The sequence below is a fragment of the Anomalospiza imberbis genome, chromosome 6 (assembly GCF_031753505.1).
Source record: "Anomalospiza imberbis isolate Cuckoo-Finch-1a 21T00152 chromosome 6, ASM3175350v1, whole genome shotgun sequence".
In the NCBI taxonomy this organism is placed as follows: domain Eukaryota; kingdom Metazoa; phylum Chordata; class Aves; order Passeriformes; family Viduidae; genus Anomalospiza; species Anomalospiza imberbis.
Window position 1 is genome coordinate 36,796,726 of NC_089686.1, and position 15,226 is coordinate 36,811,951.

Below are 15,226 nucleotides of genomic sequence, written 5' to 3' on the forward strand. Positions count from 1 at the left end.
AAATGTAATTAAATTTGTGTTGTTTATGGAAGTTGCCAGATGCATTCTGCAACATTTTAGTTTGGGGTATAATTTGTTATTCTTTTGCAGTGCCCTGCCTTTAATTGCTTGTTTTCAGAGTCAAATACCTTTGTCTCTATCTACATTCTTGTCTTAGGCTACGTTGAGCCTGAGACTTCACTGGTTGCTAACCTAGTTGGTGCTAAATGGGGATCATCAGATTGTGGGACCCTGTTTCTGCTCTTGTTAAGGGTGAGCAGCCTTGCTAAAGACTGGACTAACCTCTTAGGTTAGTATAGGTCTGTTGTGTTCAGAGAGGATGAAGAACTGAACCTTCCACAACTCTATCCAGATACAAGAGTGTAAGTCGCAAGTTTAGCACTTCTTTGATACTCTGAAAATAACAAATGCCTTTCTTCTAAACCAGGAGTCATAGGTTGTGTGTACAACAAAGAGATATCCCAGACCATAAATGAACAAATTCTCTAAAACACACACACATCATTAGTGCATAACTTGCAGTTGCTGAAGAAACAGCTTTCTCCTCTGGTACCACTAACTACGCAAAGCTCTTTTTCCAAGATCTTTTTCAAAAGTTAAAAATCAATGAAAGAGTTTTTGAAAATGGTGTGTGGGAGACAACTAAACAAATAGTTTTATTGCCAATAAATTGTTATCAACAGGTATATTGCCTATATTCTGCATTTTAAAATTGCTAACGCAGATGTCTCTTATTGTATGCAATACTGGGATATTTTTAAACATTATTGCAATGTTAAAGTAATCTCTTACCTACTATGAGCAGTAAGGGGAAAACAATCAAGTGCATGCTGAAAAACTGGAAGATGTTTCATGTTCAGACAGTATCAGAAAACTTGAAAGATAAATCATACATACCCTGATTGCACAAATTGCTTTAAGCAACACCAACTCATTGCAGCATGGCTTACCCCACAAGTTTAAAGAAAATGTAGAAGGAGAACCAAGAGACTGGTAGAGAAAGAATAATATAATTACTGATCAGACTCTCTTCCTGGGTCACATCCAAGCAGATTACAAAAGTGGAAAGGATAGTTATCACCGTGTTATTGGTGGGGAAATGCAGACAGAGAAGCAAGATAAGTTTAAATTAAACCAATTGCCCTGAGTGACTTAGCAGTTTGTGACAGAGCTGGAACTGGAACCATGCCAATGACCAATGTCATGAGACCTTTTCCAGCAGGTTACCCATACCTCTAAGCATGTATCACACAGTACCAAACTGCTTGTTATTAAACCCAAATCTGAGCTATACTGTGAATACACAACAAGTTTTTAGAGCTGGGGACATTGGAGACAGCTGTAGTTGTCCAGCAGACAAAAGAAATGTCAATTCCCTAGAAAGGACAGCAGATTTGCTCAAAATGAGAGGGCTGGAAAGGGTGGATGACAGTGTAGAGAGACTGAGCACCAGCATTCTTCACTACATTGTCAGGGTCTCAGTTCGCTACCACAGGTTCACGAGGCATCAACTCATCGATGCTCTTAGGACCAAATGCCCTGCATTGCTCCCTGCTAAAAATCAATTATCTCCTTAGCAGTATCAGAGAGATTCCTAACCACCACCGAATACTCCACATATATCAGATTGACACACAAAGTTGCACAGATATACAAGTACCCAACTCACCTCTCACCTGAGAACTCTGGCAACCCACAGCAGACAATTCACCCACACCATGTGGCAGTGCCCAGCTCACAGAGCAGCCTGGTCTAGTGGGAAGTGCCCCTGTCCACAGCAGGGGGGTTGGAACTAGATGGTCTTTAAGATCCCTTCCAACCCAGGGCATTCTATGATTCCGTGATAGCTGTGCCCACCCAGACCAGACAGGTCTGGAGACAAAACAAAACCAAAGCAACTGCTGTGTTCTAAGATTTAATGTCATACTTGTAGCTCACTGTGCAACCTGCTGTGACATTACCACCTTTCTCAGAAATTAGAATTTTCTTCTCTATCGGGGCTCAGGGTTTAAATCACAGTAAGATAAAAGTGCACTGCTATTTTTGCATATTGTTTTTCATGGTGAAGGTATGTGATCACATATTGGGTGAGATAGTCAGCTCATTACATGGACTGGATTACAGATATGTGGGGGCAGCAGACCAGATGGGGAAGGTGGTTGGAAAAGTATTTGACTATTGAAAAAAGGTTCTCTTAGAATGTGTAAGCATTTTTCTTCTCCATCACAGAAATCTCTTGATTTGCAAACAACAGGGCACGTACCAATAATGGGTTTGTTACATCAAACTAGCTCTGCGTACTCTTTTCTTACCAGATGTCTTTATTGCAGTGGTTTCTTTGAATCTCCATTCATGACCTGAGCTCTCACTTGCAGGAGGTAACAGAGTAGTGAATAGTTTTGAATAAAAAGCTTTAGTAGTTTTGAATAAAAGTAGTTTTGAATAAAAAGTCAGAAAAGTTATTGAAACATGTCCTTTTTGCAATTTGCTGTATACATTCAGTGCTATAAGGCTATGCTTTAAGATATTTGTACAACATATCTTTTCAAATACAGTTAGCCAAACTGATTGCTACATAAGCCTGTCCTTGCCCACTGCTTCCCCGGAGACTGTCCGGACCAAAACTATTAAGAACTGCAAAGATCCAGTGTGGAATGAAACATTTTGCTTCAGGATCCAGAGCCAAGTAAAGGTAAGATGCAGAGTGAATTTGTTTTTATTTTGGGGTAGAGATATCATGGTGTGATCAATATGTAGGACAAAATAAAACCAGAAATAAAAATGTGTGAAGGATTACAAGGATATGGGTAAGGGGATTTGGAGTAGCAGCAAAATTAAATTTAATTTTCTGATATGTTAAAATTAACCAAGATATTTCATAACCATGCCTATAGTGTTCTATCACTTTTCACTTTTTCTTTTCCTTTTTTAATTACTGCTTTTCATGAATAAATGTGAAAATTTCAGAGTAAATTGAATAGTGTAAAATATATGTATGAATTAGGTAATGAAAGCATCACAGGGTTGGACGTTTTTACTATTCCTTTGTAATGACTAGAAATTTAAAAAAAATTCACAAAGCAACAGTTGAAGTTGCAAAAGAGAACTTGATGAACTTTTACCATGATGATATACGTTAAAGCTTAAGAAGATTTGCATGTCCCACTATCTTCTCCTTCCAAAAGACAGCATCAACATCAGGGTCTAGGAGTTCACAAAGATCAGTGGTAGGCTAAGTAAACCAAGCTTACTTCACAGCAGGGGCAATCAATCTCTGCTTTACAGCATGCACTGTTTGTTTCCTAGTACTGGTGCCAGATCAGGCCTCTCTAAAGAGGGAAATCAGCAGGCCAGTCCCCTGGGTCTCTCAAGAACTGACAAACTCCTCTAAAAGAGCACTTGAAATGGCTCAGTGTGTTCCTACACCACAGGTTCTCCAGCAAACAATCCCTCTTGCCTTTGACTGCAGAAGTTGCCCATGATACATGTTCTCAGGCTTTCTTCCACAGTCAGGTGGTACTGGCCCAGTTTGGTAGCTTTCAGCTTTCAGATGGCTGCCCGTCTGTAGCCTACAGCCGGTGCTTTCCCTGCAAATCTAAAAAAATTCCAACTTCTTTCAAAAGGCCAGTGAGGCACAATTTCATGAAAGACCTGCAGGTTTATCAGAGAGGTGAAAAGCACGGGACAAACATTGCAGCATGGGAACAAACACCCACTGATCTGCACACAAGGACCTGCTCTTCCTGAAAGGTTTTTAAAACTGCAATACCACACAGAACAGCTAAAAAATTACCTTGGCCATGGAAGCTGCTTGAACTAGTTCTTCAGGAGTAGTGTTTGGGAAGACCTCATGTTTACTTTCTGTAAATTCGCAGCAGGAGACAAGACACGTGACATTAGCAAGAGTAATTTTCAGTGTGTGGCAACAGCAGCATGGTGGTGGTGGCTGTGGCTTGAGTGTAGGCTGCAAAAATGTATCCTGGGGAACTGGGACAACCAAAGCTCAGCAGTTAAGGCTCTTGCAGGTTTCTCTGTACATGCTGCAATTCCTGTGCTCATTACACTCTGTGTAGGACCAGAGTTTGCTGGTCTGGTTATTTTCTTCTTTCCCGTCTTGTGTTTTGTTGAGGTATTCATCTTCCCAAATTATGGTGGCCAGAGCTCAGCAAAACCATATAATACACTGTCACTGTGGAGGAAAAGTGACTGGGCATATTTGTGCTGGTTTTTCCCAGGAACAGCAGTCTTTACTGACGGGCATCTGTTTTGATGAGTGTCTGACAAACAGTTAACTAGAAAGGGCTTCCCAGGCTTGTGCTGTAGGCACAATTCCCACAGCTCCAGGAGGGTGACCCTTCCCAGAGCTAGCGGCACACAGCCCTGCCAAGGGCTGTCTCTGCTCATTACCTGGCTCCCAGTGATGCTGCTCTCATACTCTCTGCCGGGAGAGATAGAAACAGTGAACTTCCCAGACACCCCTGGCTGCTTTCCATACAGCATCCCAGGGGCACAGCCAGAGATCTCCCTTGGCCAGCCAGCACCTGTGCATGCCTCTCCTGGCCAGCTGGGAGTAGCTGGGACTGCAAATCAGTTGGTCATTCAGAAAATAAGTTAGTAATTTAAGCCAGATAAGTATATTTTATTGCAGTATCACAGCTAGGAAAACTGATCTGCTCCTCAGTGCAAGCCTACCTTCTATTAACTGCAGACTATTGTTTTTAAGCATATCACCTCCATCACCTTCCATAAACTTTTACAGGCTTTTTTTGGCTGGCCTATAAACCAAGGTGCTGTGACTGCTTGTCTCTGCCTCTTGACAGTATGTTTCTATTAGCAAGTGTCAGGGACATGGCTGACCACAGTACAATACTTTTAAATGGGTGGCCTTGAAGGTCAACAGCATTTCTGTCTTCTGACAGTAAATTGCAAACTCAAGGTTATTTGCCATCTCTCCCTTGGTGCTTTCTTGCAGGATGATAGATGTCAAAATTGAATGCTTGAATTCTGGAGTGGCTTCCTTTCAGTGTATTTGTCTAGTCAATCACTTATCACATTTAGGTATGGATCTTTCTGAGATACATTATGAACTTCTAAGACAACAAAGTTCACATTCTCGCTCTCTTTTATCCATGTGTTTGTGTGTGAGACCATTAGTCTGTGTGTCTTTAATAAACATCAAGCCTCTTAGCAAGTTGCAGTTAAATCTGATGCATAAGTAAGAATCTGAGATAAGCACTCCCTGTAATTTGCATGAAAATGAGCTGCTGAATATATTGAGGGAGGCCTGAATTATTGCCCAACTGAGAAAACAGCAGTTAAGGTTCACTTGATCAGCACTCTGGGAGGCATCTTTGAGCCAGCCTGTGTCTAGCTACCAGTCAGGCACAGGAGGGGTTGTTTCCCTCTCCTGTCCATCCAAACAGGCAGGTGACAGAGGAGGGAGAGGAGGAGATTTATACATTGGTATTTGTGCATTTTAACAAAAGCATATAGCTTTCTGTAGATTCCATGGTAATTATCTGTATGTGATCTGTTTAATAATTTACAGGATAAAATGATGCAACCATGAAGTAATTATATGGTACATACTTAATGTATGTTAATTGCTGCTTATATCCAAGGATTTTTATTCTACCAATAGCAACAAAGTCCCGACAACTAGTTGGTTTCCTACAATTCAGGAAAAAGTGGTGACCTCATACCAAATTGGAGGCGAAACATGGTTTTCAATATTCAGTGATTCTACTAGCTTTTGTCATTTAAATTACTCTGCAGGAAAACTAAACAACAAACCTGACTCTGTGTTAGGTTCAGAATATCTTTCTTCATCTCTGTGTGGATGCAAAGGTTGTGAATGTTCTCTCACTTCTCCCCATGCTTCCTATGTTTTCCTTAACATGCTGAGGATATAATTTTGTGTCTCTGTAAGGTCTCAACATAGGATCCTAATTCTGTACCTCTGTTCACAGAATATTCTTGAGATTAAAGTCTATGATGAAAATGCAGTCACTAAAGATGACCTCCTCTTCACTGTTCTCTTTGATGTTGCTAAAATCCAGCTTGGAGAAACTGTTCACTTGACATTTCAACTAAATCCAAAGGTGAGTGATAAAACTGCCTTGGTCACAGGAAGAAAATATATTTTTTTATATTACCTCCTAAGTAACTTATTTTAAAGCAATTGTAGGTAGGAGAGTTTGTTTCCTCTTGGTATGCACTTCATATACCCTGTGAAGAACCTTCCAAACCTTAATCAGCAAAGTAGACAAGGACATGATCCTGCAGGCTTTTGCTAACTCATCAAACCACTTAGCAGGTGTTTTTTTTCTGACACCAGAGTTGCCTTTTTTCCCCTCTTTCCCAACTCTGTTGCTCAAATAGGTTTTGTTGGAAATACAAAACTTTATCCCCATTGCACAAAGTTTCTTTGTTAGAATTTCTTTTCCTGGCACAAGCACTTGTGAGTTTGGGCATAATCTGGCACAGATGCTGCACTGCTCCCTTAAAAACTGATTCCTTGCCCTATAATTCTTTTGAATATACCCAAAAATAATCCAAAGATCCATATTAAGGTACTAAAACCAGTTGATGGCCAGTTGCTCAAACTATTTCATTGTTTCAGTGTGCCTGAACAGTTACATGATGACTTCAACACGGGATGTGGGTATTCAATTTAGATATTTCTATAGATTTGCTATTTCACTGACTTCCCTTAATAGGGTACATATGGGTATTCAGCTCCACAGTGATTTCAGCGGGCAGTCTACCTTAACTTGTCTGGGCACTTGTCAATGTGTTGTCCGTTCTATAGGAGTCCTTTTTATCAGAAGAATTGAAAATGCCCTCTTCTATACAGCAGTATCCCTCTTCAGATAACATTACACAATAATAAGCCAAGCCTTTGGACAGTTTTAAGCCAACAGTTACTGCTGCAGGACTGCCTGCCCTTCCACTCTGCCTCACCACCAAACAGAAAAGGGCAGTTTGGCCTGAGGACTGATGGTTAACAAAGGAGGGAGAACATTTTCAAAATCACTCTAACTCAAATGCTTTCACTCCTTGCACTATACCCTGGAGCAGGAGGGAAATTTGATTTGATTTGATTGAAGAACTCTTTCAAGAGCCAGAATAATAATTGACAGCCATAGCTAATGAGAAAGAAAATTAATTCAGATGCTTATAATAAATTATTTTTTACAGACACAGGAGATGCTAGAGGTTGAGTTTACATCGGAGAGCATGTGAGTAACATCCACAGGGAACCATAGAAGTGCCCCTTTGCAAGCAGTCAAACATATGCTAGCATTTAGTATAATATAGCTTAAAATACTCAGTATGACAGCAGTGGCTGGTGTTGAGAAGTTAGTTACATATTGGCTAAAACTCTGTATTCCTTAGCCACCAAGAATCATCCTAGTTATTAATTTATCCTATTACTTGCTGAATGAGGGAGGATAATAAGAATTGCAGTCATCATACTTATTAAAATTATTGTTTACCATTATGATTAAAAAAAAAAAAGGAAAAACTCCTTTCAGATGTGTCCCTAAATTAAGAATCAGAGATATGTTTGAGACCATGCTGGACAAGACCAACTTCAAGAAAGGTATTATTCCTTGATGTTCATTTAAGGATGTATTTAGGATGTATTCTTCTGATTGCATTTTTTTTCTCTTTCAGTCCAGTCCCTCCTGAAAAGCTTGTGACTAATGGTGTATTAGTGGTAATTTTAAACTATTGTTCTTCTGTCTTTGTTTTCATCATAGTGATAGGAATGGTGAATGTGGCAGGTGCCCCAACACCTCACTGCAGCAAGGCTGAAGGGGAGGGAGATGGGGGTTAAACACAGGTAGCTATCCTGTTGTGCTGCTCCCTGCAGGGGGATGTGTTAGGAAAGAATGTGCACAGTCATTTCGGATACCCAGAGACCTGCTCACCACCACAGGCTGATATCAAGCCTATTGACAAAGCCTGAAGTGGTCTTTCACTGACTTACTGCTGCTCTGTCATTTCTTTGGGAAACTTCTTCTGTGACTCCCTTATGGCCATCCTGTTCACCCCACTTCCACAGGATGATATGGAAGTTGCTTTCTCAGCTGCCTGTAACTCATTACTTAGAGGAAGTAGCACCTGACTGTCCAGCTTCACCAAAGCAGGGCAGCAAGGACATCCCCGTGATTTGGCCAACCCATCAGTTTATCCTCAGGAGGTCTCAGAATACTCCCATTTGCCACCCTGTTATTTCCCTTCTCTTTCCAGTCCTGTCCAAAACCACCACAGCAAGTTTTCTTTCAGTTGAAACCTGTCACATTTTCAGAGTGACAAAAAACATTTTCTCCTATCAGCCTAACAAACACAGGGTGGACTCTTTTCCAGACCCCAGGGACTCAACTAACCAAAGACAGATAGCAATGAAGTGACTTAGATATGACATGTTTTATATACATTAACCTCTCATTTTCATCCCTGCTACAGTCTCGTGAAATTTCCTGCTTGGAAGTCCTAGTGGACAACAGATGGACAAAAAAAGAACCTTCAGGTTAGACTTCAAACTAGAAGCAAAACCCCCTTATTTTATGGTTGACTGACTTTTCTTGGTTGCTTGCTTGCTTTGGGGTTTTTTGTTTGTTTGTTTTCGGTTTGTTGGTTTTTTAAAAAATGTTTTTGTTTTAGTTTGTTTAGTTTGTTTTGGTTTTGTTTGTTTGGATTTTTGTCTGTGTGTTGTTTGTTTTGTTTTGTCATTTTCTTATCTGGTCATTTTCCTGCTTTGCTCTTACAATTAGAGCACAGGAACTGGATGGCTAGGAGTGTATATGCAGGTCCACAGATCCAACAGTTATAGTCTGTGCTAGCTAACTATAAAAACTGGACTTTGAAATTAAAGGAATGAATCTTATAAATGCTGTGAAGTAGAAGAAAAGACATATTTCTATCTCAACTTAGGTTTTGTCCAATTTGCCTGTATGTCTGAGATTTTAAAACATCTACAGCAGCTTTATAAGCTTTTGTGGTTTGTTTTTGATTTGATTCTTTGCTTTTCTTCTCCTCCCATTTCTTGTACTATTCCCTTGCTGGATAAAAAGAGTTTGGAAGCTTGTAAGCATTGTTGAAGGATTTATATATAAGCTTCTGAAAGACCATTTAATGTTCCATTTCTGGGATCATAGTCATTAACTCTCTGTATATTTTTAATGTTTGGACTTTTTTTTCAGAAAAAGACTTCTTGTTTTCAGTGAAGGGATCATATGAGAAGAGCCAGACCCTGTCGCTGGGCTCTTTCTGGCAACCTCTGAAGCCCCTGAGCTTCCATTACATCAAGTACAGCCTGTCACAGCTGTGCATGGCTCTAGCAGAGAGGAAACCTCATTTCTGCTCGGTATGTGACCATTAGCTTGAGTAAGCACAGTTAACTCATGGTTTTTTACACTTGACTGAGGCAAATGGAAAGAGTTTGTATTTTTAATAAAGAGCTATCTTTCATGAACTTCAGCTCTGAAACAGCACTGTAACCCCTAAGACATAGAAATATTAGATGCCAACATGAAAACTGCTGGACAGGGACCCCATTTGAAAAAAGTAAATTGAAGACAATGCTTTTGTATGGTGTATACATTAAATATTTCTCTACATTATAATTTATTTTTCAGTGTACTTCAGGTGAAGACAAAAAAGATTGCCATGCATCCCTCACTATTCCTCTGGATTCACTTCCATTCAGTGAGAAAGTGGCAGTAGCAAAGGTGATTGATACCAACTTCTTACAGTGAATGTTAAGCTGTAGACCAAAGATCAATGGGCATGAGTTAATTAGATCAGTGCGAAGTAGGGGTTTAGATATGTAACTCTTAGTGCCCTTAGCTTCCTAACAATTCCTGACATCATGGATCTGTACATTTTCATATGAACCTAACAGAACAAAAAAATCACAAACACGTGACAAATGGATTTCTGTGACCACCTCAGAGACAAATGCAGATCAGAGCAAATGCAAATGATGAGGCAGGATGGAGCACATTGGCAGAGCTGATTTTTACTGTATACTGCTCTCCTTATATTTAGTATAAAACAATATAAGGAAAATAAAGTGGACTTGGAGAAGTTTTAAGATTTAGATGGATTTTCTGATTATTATGGCTCTGTGGCTCGATGTGGCTTTTAGAAAAAGAGAAGGGTTTAAGAGTTGATGGTAAAGAAAGAATGTAGAATGATCTCCAGTGTTTCTATTGTACTGGGTTTTTTTTCCTAGGATGAGACAGTCAATTTACATGTGAAGTCAAATGACTGGTAAGAAATTCTGTCTTTGGGTTTTGTGGTTGTGAAAAAAATATGCTTTTTTTTTGCCTTCTTACCTATTTTTGTAACTAAGGGAGAAAGTATTGAGTCAATGATTATATTTACCTATTCACCTATGTTCATTACCTATGTCCAGAAGGTGATTAACTGTGCCAGGTGAATTTTCCTGTTATGCTGCTATATGGAAGTTCAGCTTAGATGGGAAGAATAATGTTTTCTGGTTGCAGCATCTGTAGAGCTATATATTTAGAAAAAGATGTGTTTACTTTCAATTCCTTCTTTGTGAAAAATACAGAGTATTTGTATTTATAAAATCTGGCAGTCCTGAGGCAAGAAATTCTAAATATTCCACTGTTTTTAGTATCCATATATGGATTGCAGTATTTATGTCAGACACTTCCTGAAAATCAGTGTAGTAATAAAGAATATTTCTTTCTGTAAGATTTTGCTACTTTGCAGTTCATCAGCCTTTTCTCTACCTTACTAATGCTATCTGTGATGTGCTTTTGTGGGGCCACAGCAGCAGATTTTCTAAGCCTCATTAAAAAGTTGCAACTTGTAAGGAAGTATCCAGATATTAATTTTAAGTGATTTTGAACACCCTGTTTAACCCTGGACTTTGTTTGAGGTCCAGAAACTTAGATGTTCGCTTGGAGTTTGATCCATGTACAGAAGAGAAAAATTTCCTACAGAAAAGGAAGAAGTTTGTGGCTTCTGCTCTGAAAAAAGCACTACAATTAGAACAAGACCTACAAGATCATGAGGTATGGGGGACTATCACAGGGACTGTAACAGGAATATGTTATGCTCCTAGCCTTTTGTATATTGTTCCTTAACTAGCCCCGATACATTCACTACACCAGGTAAAGCATTGAGAAATGATTTTCTACATTTTCTATTTCAGATGAAGAGCCAGGATAGCATCAAACCCTCTTGATACACATTTTCCCAGAAAACGTAATGCCATAAATCAGAATTTTTCCTCTATTTCTTTTTCATTTCTGCATTATTGACCTGGATAGTATGACTGTTTTAGCTGATCTTTCAGTCACCAAGACCTCATATTTTATCAGAGTTTTGGAGGGAGAAAATCTAACAGTTAAGGTGATGCATAATACTGGCTGATGAGAAGGTGTCTTATTTTAGACTCTCTCCTCTGGTGCTTATCATCTCAGCTGTAGTTCCTCAAATAGAACAAAGACATTCAATATTTTTTCTCTAATCTGCTTGTCTGAGTAGTGTTTGTATTTGTTAATGTCCTCACTAGTGTGGGGATGGTTGGTGCTTTAGGGGAGGAGCATGGTCTGTGATCAGGAACTTGAGAAATGAAGAACCAGCTTGAGAGCTGGTTAATTTTTTTTTCACCTGTGCTTTCTCCTTTTTCCAGGACAGGCAGACCAAAGGCATATTATCTAATATATGACATCATGGTTTTAGACATTATAAATTATGCCCCCACTCACAAATTGGTCATATTACTACATTGTTTCTCATTGGCACAATAGTTTCAATCAAAAATCCCAGCAGTTTCTTAAGTATAAGAATTTTTAGGAGAAGTACTTCCAACTATTATTTTCAGATTTTCCAGCAGGTGAATATTTCTTTATAGTCAGGTAAATGCAAATCAGAATACTTTGCTTTTACCTGAAATGTTCGATTTGAATCAGGAAACTGTTGAGTATTTCTTTGATGCAATTGCCTGGAAATGTGTGTGGAAAATGTTAATGGGGTCCTCTTCTCTCAGTGGGTTTCTTAGAGAAATTTGTCTTCCGGTAACACAATTTAGATTTCCATACAATTAGGCTTCATCACTGCAATTATATTCTCTAGGTACTTTGTAGGAAATGTAATCTAGCTATTATGCTTGACCTACAGAGAGGATGAGCTCTGCTTTTTATCAAAACAGACCTCTTAAGAAAAGATGTTTTGCTAAGGAAAATGCAGTCTAACATTGAAATGCCTTGAAACTATGGGTTTTGATAAGCCAGCGTGTAAAAATTTACAATCAAAATTGATTGATTTTGATAAAAATCCTCAAAATCAGTTTTGTTTTGGTTGGTTTTTTTTCCCTGCGCAAAATACACAGTTTTCATTTTTTTCGTCCCTGCTTGGGGAAATGGTGAAATGTTGGGATTTTTTGTGGTACTGACATGCTGTATTTCACTCAACTGTGATCACTTGTGCTGTTAAACAAAATGTTGCTTACCACTGCTGTGTTGATGATTAAACAGGTACCAGTGGTAGCAGTGATGACAACAGGAGGTGGCACCCGGGCACTGACATCTCTGTTAGGCAACCTGTTGGGTCTTCAAAAGCTGGGTCTCTTGGATGCTATTTCATACATCACTGGATCATCTGGTTCAACGTGGTAAGGAGATCCTGAACAAAGACATCACTCATCACCTCTCTAGTCTGCTGTGAGATATATATTCTCTTCATTTTTGTAAAGAAAGGCATGAGTTTCATTCTTGAGTTTTTTTTTATTGCTGCATTAGGAGCACATTGCCCAGGCCAGTGAATGGCCTACGTGCTGCTTTCTTTTAGCTCTTGGATCTTTCCTACTGAGTCACCGGTGTGCAAATCACAGACTTGTGCATAAACCTTAGTAGCAAGGAGGGGCTTTTTTCAAGTCCTCAATTTTCACTAGTGAATTGGGGGTCTCCTCTAAATCAAAAAATCTTTTCAATAATATACTAAGCTCAAAAGATGCTTTTAAAGAAACTCAGCTAGTTCATTTGATGTGGACCTTAAATATAAGTCTAAAAAGTGAAAGTTTCTCTGCATATGACAATGCACTTCCTTTCTTTTCCCCAGGACTTTGTCACATTTGTATCAGAGTGCTGACTGGTCACACAAGGATCTATCAACACCGATTGGTGAAGTCCGCAGACATATGACCAAGTGCAAGCTAAGCTGCTTTTCCCTGGAGAGCTTGAAATACTATGCAAAGGAGCTAAAACTGCGGAAGCAAGAGGGATACCAGATCTCTAGTGTTGATTTTTGGGGGCTTCTGCTGGAAAATGCATTAGACGATGGGGTAGTGTTTTTCCAATGTTTTCTCTAACAGCTACTGAATACTATTGTATGGAAAATGAAGCTCCAGGGACAGATGCCTGAGAGCATGCCAGCATTATCCAGCAGATGATTTCTGCTGATTAACAAATGGGTTTTAGAATTGTTAAGGTTGGAAAGGCCTCTGTGTCCAATCATTAACCTATCATTACCATGTTCACCGCTAACCCATGTCCCCAGGTTCCACATCTACACAAGTTTCAAACACTTTCACAGATGGTGATTCCACCACTTCCTTGGGGAACCTGTTCTAATGCTGACTAGCCTTTAAGCGAAGAAATTTTTCCTAATATTCAATTAAACCTCTTCGGGCACAACTTAAGTTCATTTCCTCTTGTCTTATCACTTATTATTTGGAAGAAGAGATCAATCCCCATTTATCTACTACTTCCTTTCAGGAAGTTGTAAAGAGTGACAAAGTCTCCCCTGAGCCTCCTTTTCTCCAGGCTACACAGTACCAGCTCCTTCAGCTGTTCATTATAAGACTTTTTCTCTAGACCCTTTCCCAGCTCCGTTGCCTTTGCTCCGTGTTGTTCTATGGACATGCTCCAGCACCTCAATGTCTTATATGAGGGGCCCAAAACTGCACAGAGCACATGAGGTGTGGCCTCATCAGTGCTGAGTACAGGGAGACAATCACTGCCCTGGTCCTACTACTACTGCTGACACAGGCCAGGATTCCATTGGCCTTCTGTTCATGTTCAGCTGCTGTCAGCCAGCACCCCCAGGTTCTTTTCTGCTGGGCAGCTTTCCACACTCCCTTCCCCCAGCCTGTAGTGATGTATGGGGCTGTTATGACAGCCCCATACATGATCAAGTGCAGGACCTGGCACTTGGCCTTGTTGTACCTCATATGATTGGCCTTGGCCCATTGATCCAGCCTGTCCAGATGCCCCTGCAGAGCCTTCCTGCCCTCCAGTAGATCAACAGCTCCCACCCAGCTTAGTGTTGTCTGCAAACTTGTTGAGAGCTTTGTCCCCACATATCTCTTAATACATAATTAGCAGCCCAAGGGGCTTCTGTAGAAAAGAAAACCTTTGTCTCCTTCTACAAGCATGACTATGTGAGTACCTAACTAAAGAGTCTTGCTCTTGGTTTATTTTTCTCTGTTCATCCCTGTGAGAACAAATTTCCATGTGAAGTGGATGTATTTACTACAAAGAGTACAAGACCATTTTTAAAAAAAGCATCCTATAACTCTACCAGTAATTAAATAAGCCTGTGTGGATGTGTAAATGTTTTGATCATTCTTTGGTTAAAAATATGTTTGGACACAAAAGGAATCGAGAGTATAGCAAAATTAAGAGGGAAACAGCGATGTATTTTGCTGTACTCTTGGAAGCCCATAAACTATACCAAGAAGGTCCCTTGATTTTGCTCTTTGTCTTTCGTCAATTCACAGAAAAATAACCACAAACTCTCAGATGAACAAGAGGCATTGAGTCAGGGTCAAAATCCCCTACCTATCTACATGATCCTCAACATCAAAGAAGATTACAGCCTATCAGAGTTCAAAGGTGATGGCAAAAATGGGTTTATTTGGTGTTTGAACTATCTGCATTATCAGTACTTCAACCGCTTCTACAGCTGACCCATAGCACTTATAAACAGTTTCTTTTCTTCCTTAACTTTTTTTCCATTTCCAGACTTTATGCCTAGGCTGTGGGAGGAACTTATCTTCTGCAGGACAGGAGAAATCTTGCAGAGGTATTTAAGGACAGCCAAGGTTTAAGGACAAGCCTTAGGTCCACATGTGGGGTAACTCAGGCTGACCCCTCTTGGTATAAACTTCCCTTAGGTTCTCTCTGGAGAGGGTCATTGGAAAGTTCTGAATGAACAGCACCACGAAACATTACTGAGT

The 15,226-nt window shown here is 39.8% G+C and overlaps 1 protein-coding gene across 1 annotated transcript in view; it reads left to right on the top strand.

The window, feature by feature from the left end:
• LOC137475767 (cytosolic phospholipase A2 epsilon-like) overlaps positions 1-15,226 on the top strand; it is a 35,269-nt gene that overhangs the window by 12,136 nt on the left and 7,907 nt on the right. The window contains exons 4-15 of the mRNA XM_068193438.1: positions 2,556-2,692; positions 5,970-6,101; positions 7,201-7,241; positions 7,681-7,723; positions 8,476-8,539; positions 9,213-9,376; positions 9,648-9,740; positions 10,247-10,284; positions 10,922-11,057; positions 12,525-12,661; positions 13,108-13,330; positions 14,768-14,882. Of these exons, the coding sequence (XP_068049539.1) occupies positions 2,556-2,692; positions 5,970-6,101; positions 7,201-7,241; positions 7,681-7,723; positions 8,476-8,539; positions 9,213-9,376; positions 9,648-9,740; positions 10,247-10,284; positions 10,922-11,057; positions 12,525-12,661; positions 13,108-13,330; positions 14,768-14,882 (1,323 nt within the window). The remainder of the gene's footprint in view (positions 1-2,555; positions 2,693-5,969; positions 6,102-7,200; positions 7,242-7,680; positions 7,724-8,475; positions 8,540-9,212; positions 9,377-9,647; positions 9,741-10,246; positions 10,285-10,921; positions 11,058-12,524; positions 12,662-13,107; positions 13,331-14,767; positions 14,883-15,226) is intronic.